The following is a 19620-nucleotide window of genomic DNA, read 5'->3' as shown; positions in this document are numbered from 1 at the left end:
GGGTTCCGTATTAGAGTCGTATTTTTTGGACGAAAAACTATTATGCATAAAAATAAATAAAACTCTGTTTTGGAACTAACAAGTAAAGCCCTTTTATATGATATCCCACTTGGTATAGTATCTAGTTATCTTACTTTGCAAATTGAAAATACCAATATTTTTTCATGAACACATTTTAATTTTTTTTCTGTGATGTAATCACAAGTTCACGGATTTCGGATTTATTCCTTTACTTGTGCTATAAGACCCAAATTACATGGTTCTAGGTCAACGGGAAGTACCCTATAGGTTTTTTTGACAGACACGACGGACAGACAGATAACAAAGTGATCCTATAACGGTTCCTTTTTCCTTTCGAGGTACGGAACCCTAAAAAGGTGAGAGGGTATAAAAATAATGAGTAAAACAATTATTCAAACAGTTATCTGCCTTTAATCTGCTCCTCTTCATACTCCCGCAGCCATAGTCATCCATTCGGTACCATTACAGGAAGAAAAATTAATACACTATTATATACTGTTACAGTTTGGTTTGAATATGTGTTACAGATGAAGTTATGTGTAGTAGACTTTTAATAATTGTATTTTAAACTATTATGGCGGGAACGTAATTATCACACGCGAACCGTGTCCTTAGTATGTGATTATATATCTCACAAGCATAGATAGAATTCGATCGTCACGTCGAAAAAATAATGTCAAAGTAAAATGAACCTAAAAGTCCTTAATTTAAAATAAAAATTCAGTACCACCGATTTTAATTTTGCTTGAGTCTTAAAACTAGGGTACTCAATAAGGTTTATTTTACTTTAACGCTTAGGTACTTCGAGCGACGCCCAAATTCTATCAACGTTTGTGGGAAATAAAATCTTATACTAAGCCTACTGGTAAAATGCCACTCGTTTTATGAAAATCTCGGTATTTTTTATTACCCTTAGTATGAGTTTGCATATTATTATTAACTCGAAAACTGTCATGGTTTACGCGAATTTCGATAGCATTGCGTGTGACCGATTTTTAAGTCACAAAGTTTTCGCTAGAGGCGCTGCTTGTAGATGTACCTTCCTAAGAGGGAAGTCAATAGTCGATAATTCGATATCGACTTTAGTTTGGAAAATATAAAAACTCGTACAATGGGTACAGAATCTTACTGCAAATACCGGATACACCAAGTCGCGTTAGGTGTTTTTATTTGACTTAGCAAGGGTGGCATAGAGCCAGGTCAGATCACGTGCCATAAGTATATTTCCACCCTTATTATTAGATACATGCGGATCATGAAAACCAGGGTGCAACGCGATTTTGCCTTGTAATAAAATTTATAATAGTTTTATATGTAACGGACTAGCAGTTTATCGTTAAATAATTATTTGTACTTAGCATTCTATGCTGATCTATTACGCTAATGTTTGTTAGGAATGAAATGTTTCGTATGTTTTCCTTTTAAATGTATCGATATTTAAAGCACGGTTACTATCGAATGCTTCGAATCGATTCTAAAATCGGATATTGATAAACTGATTGTATCTAGTGAAACACAGAATATTGTATATACTTATTATCCTACGGTATCCAATTAGATCTAACACGATTAAAAATTGAATTAGTTTTATACGAAACACTTGATTCCATTATAAGTACATTACGCACAACATCGCATCGCACAATTTTTTAAGTCACTGTTTACCGTACTGCTCGTCTGTGGGCGTAGTGGTGTGTTGTAGTCGATAAAAAATGCGTACTCGATAAATTTTGATTATGGCCAAACATTCCTTTTTTTAAATACACATTTTTTGCATTTGTAATAATTTTTGAAAATATAAATTTTGATAATATTTTTTCCCTTTGTTCCTAAATATTAATCCAAATAGTTTTTTTTATTATCCTTAATATTGTATTTACAATTTTTCAACAGCCGAAAAATATGTTCAATTTTATAATATTATTTTTTAACGACTCTTGTTAAGTAGTAGGTAACAGTACAAATATTAATGATCACAAGTTGGTTTTCATTGGTCATTAACATACGTTAAATTACAGCCTTATTTACTATCGGTAATACAATATAACGGCAGGTCTTCATTGTGATGTCTTGGCTATTTATTTACACATAATAATATTGGTGTTTTAATAACTGGTAAACAGAAAAATAATAGAAATATGTAATCTGTTATAATAATATACAAACTTAGACCGAATAATTATAGTAGGTATGCAAAATGTTCAGTTGGTGGAAAAAGTATTAACAATCAATCATTACAAATTAAATTAAATAATAATACAAAATTTTAGAAATGTGAATACTTTTCGGGTAGCTCCTTCACTTAAAATATATATAATAATTTTATATTTTTTTTGAAAATCTATAAGTATAATATTTCGAAATCTACGTTCCAAATGCGAGGCAATTTTATTAGTTTTTTCGTAGCTACCCAAATAATATGCACAGAATACCTAGTTTGTTTATTGATTCAAGTCAGACCTGCTGTTACTTGTATCATTATAGGTATGTAATAGAAAATTGCATTGAACAAATACGTATTCTGCAAACATGGAAATGAAGGCATATTTTTTGAAAAAATCATCATAATAATATTATATTGCAACAAATATCTAACTTAAATACCTAGAAAAATATCTTACAAAGCTAAACTTATAGTTCAGTTATAATTACATAAAACTAATAATACATTTTAATAAACTAAAATTACGAGAACAATATTTACAATTTACGACAATGCATATAATTATTCTATACATATCGCTTTTAAACCTATCTATTAACAGAAACTAATACTTAATCAAAAGGAAATCAGTAGGCCACTAAGATTGACGACACATTTTTAACTACTTTCATAATATTGTTATTTTACCCTAAAACTATAAAGTGCAACATTCGCTATGTAAAACGAAACAACTCAGAGTATTTCAATAAATTAAGGTATTCTATAAACTATAGGCATTCTTTTATCGCCGTGAATCCAATTTCCAAAATGTTGTACTTATTTACAAAATGCATTGTTATAAATAAAAATTAATCGGCCACCTAAATAACTTTGTCATGATAAGCGTCCAATCATGCGTTAAAGTAATGCAGTTTATGCTCGATATTAAAGTCGATACACGTTATTTCGAATCACTACATTTTGATGGAAAAGAAAAACTTTTCAAAATATGCATTATGCAACTTACAAAATTACTTTGCAATAATCCGCGAAAAATATTATATAGCCATACTAAAACTGGCTGGCTTCCCGCACTTCTAAAACGCATGCAGGAAATTAAATTCGTCACGCTTCCATCGACATGACCAAAATATCATAATAATAGGTACCGGGTTGCTTTATAGAATAAATCCCACACACAGAACCAAATACATCCACAGAAACTTTACGTACCTAGCCGAAACAAAAACCTTACGAATAGCCGCAAAGACTTTGCAGTCATCTTGTTTCACGGACTATTGCAACGGCGCATTACAAGGTTCGCCTTCTTCCATGAAATAAATTTGTAAAGATTATTAAAGTGTGACGATCATTCGTTAGTTTTGATTTTGTACTAAACACCTATATTAAACTACCATTTATATATCATTGTAAAAGTAGCTACGTCGAGACGAATATATCAGTCGAAATGTTAATTTACATTTAATTATGTTAAAAAAATCGTATTACGTTACTAAAGTTGGCTGGAATCGTATCTTGATTCGAATAAGGCCAGTTTATGACTTCGAAAGAAATTTTACGTAGCACGTCTATTGATATTGTATTGCAAATTATTATAAAAAGACCAAAATGTCTTTGCGTTTCCATATTATAATTTTGTGGCTTTACAAGTATTGAAGGACAAAAGTCACAAAAACTTAGCTGCCATGGCTAAGCTTTGAAATAATTTACTACGTGTTTATTTACCAAGTGTGATGCGAAAATTGGCACAACTATGATGTATGAATGAATATAAGTACTTAAATTTTTATATATGATTTGTTTTTTGTTAACTTTTATATATTTTTTAGTAATAATCCCTTATTACTTAAATTTTATTTTTGTCTATTTTGTTGAAACATTGATATTTTAAATTGAACGCACTATTATTGCAGTCGATATTTGCAAAGAGAACTACCTATTACTTACACAATTCGAAATTTGTCGATATTGAGTTTAAAATCAAAACAGAAAAAATTACGTTAAAAAATTACAATCGCGTTGTTTTTCTCAGACATAATAGGTCATAAGTTTTACCTAAGCAAAAAATGAAAGCTTTCATTTATAAGCATCACACTTGGTAAATATAAACCTAGTTTTGTTTAGCTGTTCAATTTTCTACTTTTTTTGCGTTCTTTATGTCGGATATTCGTTTCTTCATGATGTTAACGGGATCTGTTGATAATAATAGTGACGTTCTAACAGTTATCTGTTGGTTATTCTAAATGTTAAGGCTTGGTTTAGACCATGCCTTTGGACATCATCCGCACGGTGTTTTTTAATGCCTGTCGCTTGTTGCAGAACCATATTCTAATGACCTCTCGCTCGTAGCCTAACTGGTGGGCGAGACCGGTTATTTCGGTTCCTGTTAAAAAAATAAAAAAATTAACATCCTCAAATCTCAATACATCAATGGTTCATGACAGATCAAAATTAATATGACTGTTGTTTGAGGCGATGCCTTTGAAATGATGTACCTACTAGAGGAAATTTAGGAGCAATACAATCTGAAGCTCAATATCAACTAGCCTATTAAATTATTTCAATCAATCAATCAGCCTGTTTGCGTCCACTGCTGGACATAGGCCTTCCCAAGAGCGCGTTTAAATTATTTATTAGACACTAGCTTATACTCGCGACTTCGTCCGCGTGGACTACACGAATTTCAAACCCCTATTTCACCCCGTTAGGGGTTGAATTTTCAAAAACCCTTTCTTAGCGGATGCCTACGTCATAATAGCATGCCAAATTTTAGCCCGATCCGTCCAGTAGTTTGAGCTGTGCGTTGATAGACCAGTCAGTCAAACAGTCAGTCCGTCAGTCAGTCACCTTTTCCTTTTATTTATTTAGATTAATTGCCATTGTAATCCAGGAAACCCAGAAAAATATTGGTGGTCACAGATTAAGGAAGAACCTAAAAGGAATTTGCTGCATGCATTGCAATCACGTCAGCACCACACCAATCTATATCATTCTCCATCTGTACAAGAGCAGACAAGAAGGGATTGAAAGGGAGTACCATCGTGCGAGAGGGGATCTGTAGCAAGGTTGTTCCGATAAATTCAGCACCGTGCAACCCTTTGGGTACGGAATCCTAAGGAGGCGTAGAACAGAACTCCAATTTATTATCAAAATTAAAAGGGGCGTACCAGAAGGATGCGTGTTCCTTTCAAAATGTGCGTTCAGTAGTTCCAGAGCTTGAGGCGTGAAGGACGTCCGTCGTTTACGTTTCTTACTTGGCTCCATCCCTATGAAGTCCGTCAGATGGTTCTGCCCTGATGCGTACCTGGAATGAGGGAATTAGGACTTTAATTCCAAAGAAATAAGGCTATTTTTCTCGCACAACCTTGTGGTATAATGGTAAACTTTGACCTTACCAGTAGAAAGATTAACTGAACGAGATGTATAGTCCGTACAAAATCACTTCTCACGCGCCATTTTAACTATATGAGTTAACAGTACAGTCATGTCAAAAGACGGTTCAACTTTAAAATAAGGACTACAGTCGTACTTTTGAGATGACACAAGTTAAGCGCGGAAATGCACCCAGTATTCTGGGCACCATTCCACGCGGGTATTATTTGTATCGTAATTAATTAAGGCTAGCTTTAAGTTTTATTGTAATATTTTCAATAAATCTAAGGACTTTAAAAAAATGGCACGTGATCATTTGGTATGCTGCATATTATAAACTTCTATCTAAATGTGGAACTGTCAATAATAACTAACTTAGATAAGTTGTTGTTGGAGATTTGAAAACAAAATTCATGAAACGAAAAAGCAAAGGCTAAGAAATAAACGTAGCCCTAAAAGCGTAATCAGCAGAATAATATAAAAATCTACAACGACATTTGTATATTTCGCTAAAGGAAGGTACCTAGGTATGCTGCTACCCAAAAAGCACAAAATAATAGGATTCTCTACAAATCGCAAAGATGAAAAGTTGTATTTTTATATAAAAAAACCGACTTCAAATGCCTCTACAAAGCAAAGTACCTATGTAAATAATTCTTATTGTAAGTATCTATCGGGTAATCAATTGTTCCGACTTTATACTTACTTCGTATTGGTAAAAGCATTTGAAGTAGAGTTTTGTAAGTCACTTTTCTTAGAGATAAATTAATCATGCAGACGTTAAAGTTGAGCAAACTTCTTCCCATTTCAAGTTCATATTGAAAACCAAAATAAGCCGACGAACGTCAAATGTAAATAAAACCTTGCTCTGGTTTCATAATACCAGTGTCATTTGAATCCCTTACATAAATGAATCTTTAGCACTTAGAATACGCTTAGCATCTGTCTGCTCTGACGGAATCCATATCAACGACTGATCTTCATCTATTGATATAAAATTTGAATACGGAACATAATTCGGTATTTAACAACTAGTCAAATCAGTAACTTTATAACAAACGTCAAAACGCGCGCTTAGTATGCGAGCTACTATGAAATAATTTAAAATGGTTATTACACTTAAAACTAACAAAGGACGTGGATTCTACATATTTTGGAAGACCCTCTATTTAATAATCACTGAGAAATAATTTAATTTCTTGCAATCCATCCACTTTTCTTTTTGGTTGTCCTCTCCTCTTTTATCATGGCTTTCTTCCCTCCGCATTATATGCCCATACCATGCCAGCCTATAACCCCTCATCTTTTCTACTACTGGCGCTACTTTCAAACTTCCCCTTATATATTCATTCCTTATCTTATCCATCCTTGTCACACCACACATCCATCTCAACATTCGCATTTCAGTCGCATGTACTCGCCTTTTATCCCTCCCTTTTACCGTCCAACATTCTGAACCATACAATGTGACAGGTCTAACGACTGTTTTATAAATTTCCCCCTTAAGATTAAGGGGCATTTGCTGGTCGCATATATAACACCTGAGACCTGTCGCCAAGAGCAGTATATAAAGTAGTAAACTAATAATAGGACTATGATGCCAAATAAGTTGCGGTTAGGTCACAGCCATTTTTGGAAAAGGGGAACTAACGAATTGGCTGTCAGACAATTAAAACTTTACAGGATGATTTGCTAGTTAACCACTAATGAAGACGAAATGGATGAGTCTATATCTTTATTAATTCAAGGACCGCCGTTAACAGAGACGCTCGTTAAAAATTACCACCAAGAGAGAGGGCTGATTGCGAATTCAACGCACTATTTGCAATGTTAAACTGGTCCCGTTGCCTCCAGATAATGCATTTTAACGACGTAGCATGGAATCGATAGATCCTAGTGGTCCTTGCAAGATATTGAGTGATTTTCGTAATGAAATGACTCCTGTAACCCTGGTAAGAGGTAGGAGGTTTTAGTAGTTTTCGAAAAGATAATTTTTCCAATACATAAAAATTTGAAAACTTCAGTGTATTATAGGACGTAGTCAATTATCGATCATCACAAAAAGATCCACCAAAAATCAAAAACAAGAAATTCACTGAATACCTTTTAAATAGCGTTGAGCGAGAAGCGAAAGCTATCGAAATAAGAAACTGGAGGATATGTGCGCAGGACAGAATTGACTAAAGTGGTAAAGTTCCGAATATGATGATAGTGATGATAGGCATGAATTTTTTATTCTGAATTCAATTCCTTTTTCTTATTGAAGTTTTCGAGTCATATTAACTCACTAGATGCCCACAAGTTCGTACGCGTGGATTTAAGTTTTTAAATTTCCCGTGGGAACTCTTTGATTTCCCGGGCCTAAAACGATACCCATGCAAAAATTACGTCGAGCCGTTGCACCGTTGCGACGTGATTAAAGGACAAACCAACAAACAAACACATTTATATTTCACATTTATAATATGGGTAGTGGTACTACGGACACTAGGTTACGCATCCTAAAATCATTAAAAGTTGCCATAAACATTTTTGCACGGATAATCGAGAGATGTGAAATCGATAGAATTACGTTTTTCATATTGAAGTTACAAATATTGTATTTCAATATGAAAAACGTAAAAAAACTAATTATGTTCAAGCAGCTGATAAAGATAGGTAACCAAATTTGACCTATTGTCTTTATAATATTTTTGATTTTGCTTTTGCCTTGTATGAGGCATGTCTAATGTCCAGATCTAATTCGATGCCGCGCAAAGCAATGGCTCTCGCTGCAAAGCTCTCGTTATAAGTAGGGCTGGGAGCTCAGAAGAGTGAAAAGTTTTGTAATAAATAGTCGCTTATTTGATTTAACGCGGAAGAGTCCAGACGCATTTTGTCACGTTGTAAAATTTTTGCTTTACATTTCAAAATAGTTTACTTAAAACTAAATGTACCTAATCTACTAATAATAAGCAACTATTTTACTGTATTTTAAATTACGTGGTTATAATTAATAACAAATTAATTATGCATTCAGAATTCCTTCTGTACATGAACATGAATTATTGAAAATATTAAGTGCTTATAATTAGATTTCTATAATAAATAGGCATCTAAGTATACATAGTTAGATTAATCATATTATTAATGTGTTATTAATTGCTAATTATTTCTGCATGGGTGACGTCGCCAATAATAAATACCTAACTAATATTATGATACACATGTTAGTTATAGGTAAATGTTGTGAGTGAGGGAGTTATTGTCTACAAAAAAAACATATAAATGCACTATCTAATACATAAAACAAAGCGTTTAATAAATGGATGCACAAAAAACCTAACCAAAGCTCAGTTAGTCCAGATTTGAGAAATATTTTTCACGTTGCTAAGCGTTAAAGGCCAAATCTTGAACACGGAACACGGTTGCACAATACGCACAAATTCACTCAAACAATGATATTTACCTCTCTTCAGCTTCCTTCATCCAACGTTCAAGCACCGGTTTGATTTTCTGCGCACTTTTTGGAGTTATATCCAATTTCTCAAATCTGTATCGAACATAAATTTTAATGTTAGAAATTTACTTGCACGTTCCGATCAAAGAAATCTAGCGCGATGAAGCCGATACGCGTTAAACTTATCCCAAACCACAGCAGGCGAAAGTACAGGACATTGACATGGCGTTAACGTTTAGATGTACAACAAAAAAACAATGGGCAATTCAGGCCGCCGAGGTAATCAGTTTGATTAATACCGTACGTGGTAACAATAAAATGAATTCAATTAGAAACGAAAGGTAACGTATGCCAATGCCCTGGCTTTGAATTGCGCAAAATGAATATTAACAAAATAAAAATAATGAAATAATACATCATGCTAGATAAGATGGAAACTTTGAAATTAGTTGAGACGCAACATAGAACAAAATTGGATAAAACTCTCACAACAATTACTCATAATGTCGAACGGGCGGTCGATAGTCGGTACATTAGTGTAGAGCGTTTTGTCTTAGCATCAAAATGTGATTCGTCTGATTCGTAACGCCTTCTAATAACTACGCGTATGTAAATACGGTATACGTGTGAAAAGGAAAAGAAAGAACGCCAAAACCGGTAATTAGAAATAAATGTATGCGACCAACATTCACGTGGTATGCACGGATCGCCGATCGAGATAAGATTACATTATATATAGCGTTGAAACATTTTGATTTAAAGACAATTTACGTATGGCCTGGGCCGTTGAGTGAGTCGAAGCGTGTGCTTAATGCATGTAACATGGCAGAACAAGAAGCTAACTTCATTTTTGATCGTAAAAAAGTTGTGTCAAATGTTAAAGCACTTGGTGTTAATAAATTGTGTTTCTGAGAAGTAAATTGCAATGGAATCGATTGAACAGATGTAAATGATGTTAGCTTCGATGTTGCTGGTGTGAAGGGGTAAAAATAAAACAAAACACATACATGTTTTGTTGTTGTGAAGACAGCTGAGCTGCTAGCATCTGCGAAGCCAGGGCACTGGGAACGGTAACAAATTATATGTTAGAGTTTATTTGACGAGGGCGCCCCTTACTTGGAAGGAGCACTTTAAGGAGTATTCAATAAAAAGTATCATAGTATAAAAGAGCCGCACGCTTGGTTTTCCGTTTTGCTACTTGAAAAAAGGTTCTCATAGAAAACATCCCATGTTGATCGATGTAGTCTGACTATGTTACTATTCTAATTTTAATAATAATTTGAATGTAAAGTTAACCAAAAGACCTTTTAGTTAACCAAAAGGTCTTTTGGTTAACCAGGAGGTAAGAAAGACCAAAAGCACTTTGAGATTGTCGGAACTTTAAACTAGTCGGTCAAGTTTATAAAGCAGATAAATATCACAGTCACAACAGAATTTAAGCGACAATAGTTCTTGTAACTCTATAACAAGCTACTGATATTCAAATTGCACAATTTTCTTTGCCGACTTACTCACGTAAAACATTTTTGAGATCCTATAAACTAGTTGCAAAAAAATAGTGAGAGAATATAAAGGAGAATACCAAAAATATGCCACAGCAAAAATATATTCCGAATTTTATATACAGCGTGTTTGATAAATCATGTAAATAACGGCAAGGAGTAACGACCCTCCGCAATGAGTAATACGACTATGAAGAAGAAAGGAGACATATCAAAAATTGCAGAATCAACAGTTTTTGGGAATCGTGCCCTTTGAGCGTTTTTGACCGCTGGGCCACGGCCATAAGAACATATGTACTCGTATAATATTACAAAGAACCAAAAGCATAATTTACTTTACACACATATATTCGCAGATATAACACACAGATATAGCATACAGATATGATATACAGATTTGTCAGTTTCAGCGGATAGCAAATTAAGCTTTTGGTTCCTTGAATATCATGGACTACCGCAAAGTAACGCCTTACAAGGTATAATATTAGCTAACTATCGATTATTCCGAACTACATAATTATATTCACCCGTATCCCGTATCAAAACCTTTGTGGTCATAAGTTGACGCAGACTGCCTGATATAAAATTGTAATAACTCCGGTCATGCTTAATGCAATGTTTGTCAATGGTAAGTTACAATTATCATGGCCAGGCATTGACCATGTAAATATGAAAAGATATTCGCTGTTACTGTTTTAAGAGGAACAGTGCTAGAATCAAAGGATTTGAAGAATAAATCTTTTATTTTATTTCATTGCAAGTTAGGCATACGCTCTACGCATGTCGATAATAAAAAAATACCCGGCTGAGTTTGTTGTGGGCTCTTCTCAGACCTGGACGCGTTTGGAAGCCTTGTATAGCTTTGATTTTAAGTTCGCGCAAAAATTATCACCACTATATCTTACAAATCCAACAACTGACAATCAAAAAGAGTAATTTATTACCTATTTTGAATAAATAATTTGATTTTGATTTTTTTTTTAATTCAGATACAAGTTAGCCCTTGACTGCAATCTCACCTAATGGTGAGTGATGATGCAGTCTAAGATGATAGCGGGCTAACCCGGAAGGGGTATGGCAGTTTTTATTAAACCCATACATACCCCTTTGGTTTCTACACGGCATCGTACCGGAACTCTAAATCACTTGGCGGCACGGCTTTGCCGGTAGGGTGGTAACTAGCCACGGCCGAAGCCTCCCACCAGAAAGAAGATATGATTTGATCATGCTTCCTGAAAAGCAATGACAAGGTCAAGGTTGGAACGCGCATTATGTTGGTGATCATGACATTAAAATTCCTACTTTCCGTTAGATGATACTGTCATAAAAATATGAAATCTTGACGATTCACGCAGCTAAAGCTAATTGGCACTGGCACCAAAAAGTATTATTATGGAACTATATTAACTCTTGTATACATAATAATTTATATTCGGTAATAAATTAAATTATTTTTAAATTTTTAGTGTTTGTGTATTGAAGTCGGTTTTTATTTTTTTTGTAAAAAAAATTACGATTTTGTTTTCATGCAAAACCTTGTATATGCGTACTAGGGATTTAGGGTCACTTTATAAAGTTTCTTTAATTGTATGTTAAATTAGCACCGCCTATGTATCGGTCACCGAAGCAACTAGGAATAACCTCGTCTCCATTACACGGGCTTCATCGATTTCACTAATAACGTTTAATTGAAAGTAAATCAAATGATCGAAAACCTTTTTCACGATTGGGCCGATCGGGGCGCGGGCTTAGAGTAAAAATACGGTAGCTATAGAGCGCGCTTTAAATAATAATATGAAACGTAGGCACGGGCACTACGGTCATCATCATCAACAACCGATATACGTCCATTGCTGGACATAGGTCTCTTATTGGGACTTCTATAGTCTACACGCCATTGTCTTGCGTCGCCTGATTCCAGCGGCTTCCTGTGACTCGCCTGATGTCGTCCGTCCACCTAGTGGAGATCTTCCAACGTTGCAATTTCCGGTGCGAGGTTGCCATTCCAATATTATGGTCGCAATCCTCAAAATCACAAAGCTCAAAAACATTCCGATTAAACGTTTATGGTCTAGGTATAGCTCATCCAGGAATCAGCTGGTCGATTTCGTAAAACCTGCATCAATCATTATTACAATCTCGATTGCTGTGATTGGCTGAATTTGTGCGATTAATGTTGCAAGAACGCATTGTAGCCAATAGAGAGCGAGCGTCAACCAATCAGAGGTGATTACTGAATGCGATGGTGACATTGTGGCTGTCATTCTACCGCAACTGAGCAGCAGGATTGGATCCATCGACATAATTTCTCGTTGAAATCATGGCGCAGCATTTTTTTACATTACACATCAGTGTCTATAGAATACCTGCTTACGATTTGTATAATGCCTCATAGCGCTCTATTAGTTACATACTCTAAGGGCGCGGGCGTGTTAGACAACTCGGAGGAAATTCAAACTCGACCCCGTCGACCTCGTTCGTATAATAAAATCATTAATCGTTACTTCTGTTCCAGTTAATTAATTATCTTGCCGTAATTACTTTTTTCGTGTAATTAAAAGAGTAGATTTCCCCTGTCTTTGTCCCCGTCGTGATTTCGTTTTCCATTAATTTCTTTCTTTCTGCCCCAATTTGCCATTGTGACGCCCGCTACACGGCGTCTACCCCTTTGATTATGCTGGACTCAATTAATTTGCATTATAATTAAAATTTATTATTCCTGAATACACCTTATGCATCACTTAAGAGGCCGGTGTCGCTGTTGGCCGCGGGAACAAAAGAATTCATTATATTTGTTAACTGCCTAATAATAGGCAAGTAAGTAATAACTTAACCGAGACAGGTTAATGGGTTGCGAAGCTGAAGTAGCAATGGCCATTGGACAGGGCACATAGTTAGAAAAACAGGTTGGGGTCCCAAAATGGACATGATTTGTCATAATTGACAGTCAAAAAGTATACAATGGTACTCAACCATACTTCCATACTAATATTATAAATGCGAAAGTGCGTTGTCTATCTGTCTGTGTATCTGCTAGCTTTTTACAGCCCATCCGTTCAACCAATTTTGACGAAATTTGGTACAGAGATAGCTTGCATACCGGGAAGACTTTTTATCTCGGAAAACCAAAGAGTTCCCACGGAATTTAAAAAAACCTAAATCCACGCGGACGAAGTCGCGGGCATCATTTAGTTTTAAATAAATGCTTTGAGTTTAATATCCTACAAGAGCTTCTTAATTTTCTCTTTCCAGCTTATATTTAGGACAACCAACCAATGATGAATCATCATCATAATCATGATCAACCCATCACCGGCTCAATACAGAGCACGGGTCTCCTCTCAGAGTGAGAAGGGTTTGGCCATAGTCTACCACGCTGGCCATGTGCGGTTTGGTAGATTTCACACACCTTTGAAAACATTATGGAGAACTCTCAGACATGCAGGTTTCCTCACGATGTTTTCCTTCACCGTTAAAGCAAGTGATATTTAATTAATTAAAACGCACATAACTCCGAAAAGTTAGAGGTGCGTGCCCGGGATCGAACCCCCGACCTCCGATTAGAAGGCGGACGTTCTAACCACTGGACTATCACAGCTTGCAATAGCAATGATGAATGATAACACTTAATCGTTAAAGAAAGACAAGTAAGAAATTTTTTCTAATTAGTACAATGCTCGTAGAAGAAAAAACCGGTCAAATTCGAGTCGGACTTGCACACGAAGGGTTCCGTAATCCGTACCATCGTATTTCTACACAGTATAAAATAAAGTCGCTTTCCGCTGTCTGTATGTATGTATGAATGCATATATCTTTTAAACTACGCAACGGACTTTGATGAGGGTTTCACCAATAGATAGAGTGTTTCAAGAGGAAGGTTTATATGTATAGTTTAATATTGTTTGGTGTTAATTTGTTGAAATATGAAGATAATTGTTCAAGGCTCGGGAGAAATCAAGCTAAGGGCTTTCAACAAAAATTTACTGATATTATAAGAGAAAAGTAGGATAAACTCAAAAACTACTCAACCGATTTTAAAAACTCTTTCACCTATAGAAAGCTACATTTTATTCAATAACATGTGCTTTATTTTATTTTCAAAAAAATTCGAGATCCCTACTAAAATATTGTCCTCCACTCACGTCGCAACGCCAACGGGCTACGATTGACGTGATTTTTTGCATGGGAATGACTTTGTTAAAGAACTGGAGAGTGGCATAGGCTACTTTTTATCCTGGAAAATCAAAGAGTTCCACGTGGCATTTAAAAAAACCTAAATCCACGGGGTCAAAGTTGCGGGCATCAGCTAGTAGGTTATAACTAAAATTGAGAGATACGTGTTATTGCACTTGTAATTGCTGCCTTTGAAACGGAAGTCACGTGATCTGTTGCGTCGAAATCTTGAGTCGATTTGTATAAATGCGGGTGGTTGATGGTTTTCAAGCCAGTCTCGTTCCGACGCGAGACTCGACCGACTATTAAATGCTTTTTGTGTTTAGGTCGCCATTTTGATTGAGTGGTTGCAATAGCAATTGTGCCCTGATCAAGTTAATATTGCAGTTTGGTTATTTTAAAAGGTAAAACTCTCCCTAGCCTATTTGCGTCGTGATTAATATTTCACTTTACTTCTGGTATGTTTATATACGTATATATAATAAACGTTTTATACGTACCTATAATACATAATAACATGTAAGTACTTTATTCAGTGTTCGATTTTTAACAAATTTTTAGTTCTATTTTCTTTCATTATAGTATATCATATATGTATTGTTTAATAGTGAGTAGTGACACGTCCGATACTTCATGGTTAAGTCATGGCTTGTATAACTCAGTTATTATTTTCATAATCTGTTTTGTGTGTTCAATAAATAAATAAAAATATACGGAACCCTAAAATTGTGTAGGCCGCGAGCCGCGAGCCGCGTCCACGGGCTAGAACGGAAGCCCGTCAAAAATGGTAATTAATTAAACGAATTGTAAGCAATGAAAGGAGTCACGCTGTTTTACAAATCACTTCAATTAACAATATTAAAAAGTTATTGTGATATCCGCGTGACGGAGGAGCGATAAAAATATATATTGTTTTCGTTAGACCCACTGGGGGGTTATGGTCACGTTACTTCGACACAAGTACAAATTATAATTAGTGTTAGATGTACTTATATGGATTAGTGTAGAAATTTTAAGTAATAGTAAGAACGTAGCTTTAGTTTTTAAATTAACTATCGCTATTACATCTGTATTCTGTATATATAAAATAAAAAATTATAAGATAATAGATAGGTAGATATATTTACTTTCCTAGTGCCTATTAGAAAACCAAGCGTGTGACTTTTGTTTTAACAGATTCAAAAGTAATTTTTCACTTATCTGAAAATTGACATTTAACAACATACGAATTTAATTGTATTGATAAAAAGAAATGTAATAAAAATGCGGTGTAGAAATAAAATGATGAAGTGTGCGTGAACATTATGATTTTCTATGCTTACCTGCATATTGCGCTTTGACTGTACGCGGGGCCTTCGGTGACGGACAGGGCTTGGCCGACTTGCGTCTGGGTGAGGCCTAGGCCGAGTCGCCTGAGTTTGAAGGCCTTGGCGAACTCCTTGATGTCTTCTAGGTTGATTCCGTCCACTACGTTACCGGAGGATTGGCTGATGGTTGGTTGATCTATGGAAAAAGTTGAAATTGATAAGTATAATTGTTAAAAAAAAAACCGGCCAAGTGCGAGTCAGGCTCGTGCAACAAGGGTTCCATACTATAGTCGTATTTTTTCGACATTTTGCACGATGATTCAAAAATAATGCATAAAAATAAATAAAAATCTGTTTTAGAATGCACAGGTGAAGACCTTTCATATGATACCCCACTTGATATAGTTATGTTACCTCGAAAATTGAAAATACTAATTATTAGTTCATGACCACAACTTATTTTTTTGTGTGTGATGTAACCACAAATTCACGGTTTTAAGATTTTTTCCCGATTATCTGCTATAGCTAGCTGCCAAATTTTATGATTCTCGGTTAACGGGAAGTGCCCTGTAGGTTTCTTGACAGACAGACAACAAAGTGATCCTATAAGCGTTCAGTTTTTGCTTTTGAGGTACGGAACCCAAAAAAAAGTAAAAATGGTGCAATATTGGATCATTTCGTTGTCTGTCTGTCAAGACTCGGGAATCAAAACCTAAGCATTATGGCCCTTCCAGTTGACCTACAGCCTGACCTAAAGCGCAGGAATCTATGAGCGCAGGTGACGGGCGGGTGTGCGGGTATACCTCGAATGCCATCTCGATCTGTCGCAGACTATAGGTATAAAGTAAAAGCGAACATTATCGAAGCTCGTTCCGTAATTAAGAACGTGTCTAAACACGCCAATTCCGAAGAAAGTAACAGCCGAAATACTTAATTGGCATTACTTTTCAAATTGTTCTCTTACACGTAAGGGTGATCCCACACTTATTCGGCAGTAGGTAATACTCCGCATATCTAGGTGCCATACATCTGATATAATACGAATATTGTGCTGCAGTCAGAAAAGCCTGCAGGCTGCAAGCATTGGAACTGCTCAAAAGATTTTTAACAGATATTTTACACATTGGTTCATCTGTACCGGGAGTAGTCGTGACCACGACCCATGCAATTGGGTTGAAATATCAAATAAAAACATCAAATTAATCATGGTATGTACCCGTTTTCTACATTAAAATTTGTCATACTACTTTATAACAAAGCAAAATTCCATAAGCAGCAGTACAAGTGAGCTAGCAGTCAAGCAATAGCTTCTCAATAAATAAAAACACATTGAATACCGAATGAGCCGAATAGAGTTACCATCAAGAAAATAAGACGGTCTAGACTGAGATCTATAGAGCGTGCTATGATTTTGATCGATTTGTGTCTTGCATAAATTTGTCTCGTTTTTAGGGTTCCGTACCTCAAAAGGAAAGAGGAATTCTTATTGGATCACTTCAAAAATTTAAAATTCAAATAAATTATTCGAAATAGGTAATAACACTTTTTGATGGTCGGTTGTTGGATTTGTTAGATAATTATTACGCGAACTTCGTTGTCTGTCTGTCTGTCCGTCTGTCGTGTCTGTCCAGAAAATCTATAGGGTACTTCCCGTTGACCTAGGATTATGAAATTTGGCAGATAGATAGGTCTTATAGCACAAGTAAAGGAAAAAGCCGAACATGTGTGTAGGCACCCCTTGTACCGCGGGTCAATAAACGTATGGACTACGGAGGGAACACGCAAACTGTAATTGTATCTAATTAATTTATAACATTTATTAAACAATTAAGAGTACGGTATCTCGATGCATTATCGCCGAATTGAGCGCCATACGCTGCTCCGGCCAATTGACTTATCTTTGTAAATTAATTAATGGGCGAGTCTCATCACGCGATAGAATTGGGACTCTTAACTTTTAACCTTACGTTGTTTACTGAGTAATTACTATTGAAACGTTTTAGCAAGATATTTACAGTATATTAGCGTTTAAACTATCGTGAGTAATTTCCATTCTACATATCTCACAACCGGCTTTACTCACGTGGTTTAGTCGTCGCTAGCTCGATTAGTTCCGAAGTCGCGAGTATAAGCTAGTTATAAAATATATTCGCAGCAATTTTATAGACCTCTTAAGAGGCACTTAACAAGATTGCGCAAGTGATCAAGACTTCGCCAAACGAAACGAAGTACAATAACAATCGCATAAACGAAATTACCAATGCGTTTGGTGTACCGTACACCGGTAAACGGAGAAACGATTGCCAATTTACCAACCCTACCTCGTCTTAATTGGTGGAGACTAGTGATGTGACACTAGTTGTTATCGGAGTCGAAGAAATCGGACATCCGGCTACAAAGTGGGGGAATTGTGTGAACAGCGAGCATCCTAGTTAGCAAAAAGCTGGAATTTAAATACACTTAAACTAATTAAGCATCAAATATGAAATCATTTTTAATAGTTTATTTGTTTATACAACATGTATAGTATACCTAGAAAAAGTTGTTCAGTAACAGAAAATTTATTAAGGACTACCTTATGCTCGCGACTTCATCCGCGTGGACTACACAAATTTCAAACCCTTATTTCACCCCCTTTGGGGTTGAATTTTACGTCATAACAGCTGCATGTCTAATTTCAGCCCGATCTGTCCAGTAGTTTGAGCTGTGCTTTGATAGATCTGTTAGCCAGTCAGTTAACTTTTCCTTTTATATATTATATTTAGATGGTCCGTAACTGCTAAGTAAGCCAGTGCTGACACTGAGCCGGTCAAAATCTCTGAAGAGCTGTAAAGTAATCTTAAATGGATTTAAAACTTAACTGTCAAATAATATGTCAAGAAAATGATTAAGAATCTTAGAAGGATATAACTCAAGATTCGTTCACGAATGTCACGGAGTGCATCACTAGTGAAGACTACTCAAACTAGCGGGGGATAGGAAGGTAGGCAGTAATTTGTCATCGGTTAGCTAAGCAGGGGGATGCAACGGTACGTCTCCACTCCTCTCTAATGATATTCCGCATAATTAGAAACGCCACCATCTGCTAATTACGTAAATTGCCCACTAAACCTGACTATAATTTTCCTTCGAATATGACGCTTCGACGCCGGAACTAAACGTACGCTGACATCCTGTTTTGCTGATCAATTTCCGTTCTTCTTAAATATTATGTAACTGCTTTTCCAACTATACCTATACTTTATCGTATTTTGAACTCGGAAGATATTTTGCAAGGTTTCATTTGAAATCTTAAAAAAAATTATTTCAGGTAGTTAGATGAGTCGAAAAATTTTAATGTTTGGATGGAAATGTTTTACGTCATATACATTGACTAGTTGACCCCTCCGGTGTCGCTCGAGTGTTATTTTTGAAAATCAATGAGGGGGTAGGTTCTCAAATTCTTGCAACCTGTACGTCTTACTTTAGACCGGAACCCTAAATAGTATTACCAGTTTTCAAGAATATAATTTGAAAAAGCTGTGATAGCCTAGTGGTTAGGACGTCCGCCTTTTAATCGAAGGTCGGCGATTCGATCCCGGACACGCACCTCTAACTTTTCGGAGTTATGTGCGTTTTAATTAATTAAATATCACTTGCTTT

The 19620-nt window shown here is 35.6% G+C and overlaps 1 protein-coding gene across 8 annotated transcripts in view; it reads right to left on the bottom strand.

Annotated features, from left to right (window-relative positions):
- Positions 1 to 409: 409 nt before the first annotated feature.
- LOC117988842 (POU domain, class 6, transcription factor 2-like) overlaps positions 410 to 19620 on the bottom strand; it is a 226847-nt gene continuing 207636 nt past the window's right edge. For 6 of the 8 annotated variants that reach the window (XM_069503628.1, XM_069503630.1, XM_069503629.1 and 3 more), the window contains 5 exons: positions 15994 to 16174; positions 10004 to 10057; positions 9006 to 9089; positions 5353 to 5489; positions 410 to 4568 (listed from right to left, as the gene is read on the bottom strand). In XM_069503628.1, coding sequence (XP_069359729.1) covers positions 4444 to 4568; positions 5353 to 5489; positions 9006 to 9089; positions 10004 to 10057; positions 15994 to 16174 — 581 coding nt within the window. In that variant the 3' untranslated portion in view covers positions 410 to 4443. The remainder of the gene's footprint in view (positions 4569 to 5352; positions 5490 to 9005; positions 9090 to 10003; positions 10058 to 15993; positions 16175 to 19620) is intronic. The other 2 variants (XM_069503633.1, XM_069503632.1) reach the window with 2 other exon arrangements.

Source organism: Maniola hyperantus, chromosome 15 (genome assembly GCF_902806685.2).
Source record: "Maniola hyperantus chromosome 15, iAphHyp1.2, whole genome shotgun sequence".
NCBI classification, from domain to species: Eukaryota; Metazoa; Arthropoda; class Insecta; order Lepidoptera; family Nymphalidae; genus Maniola; species Maniola hyperantus.
The sequence above is the reverse complement of the archived record's forward strand: the minus strand, read 5'-3'. Positions and strand labels throughout refer to the sequence as shown.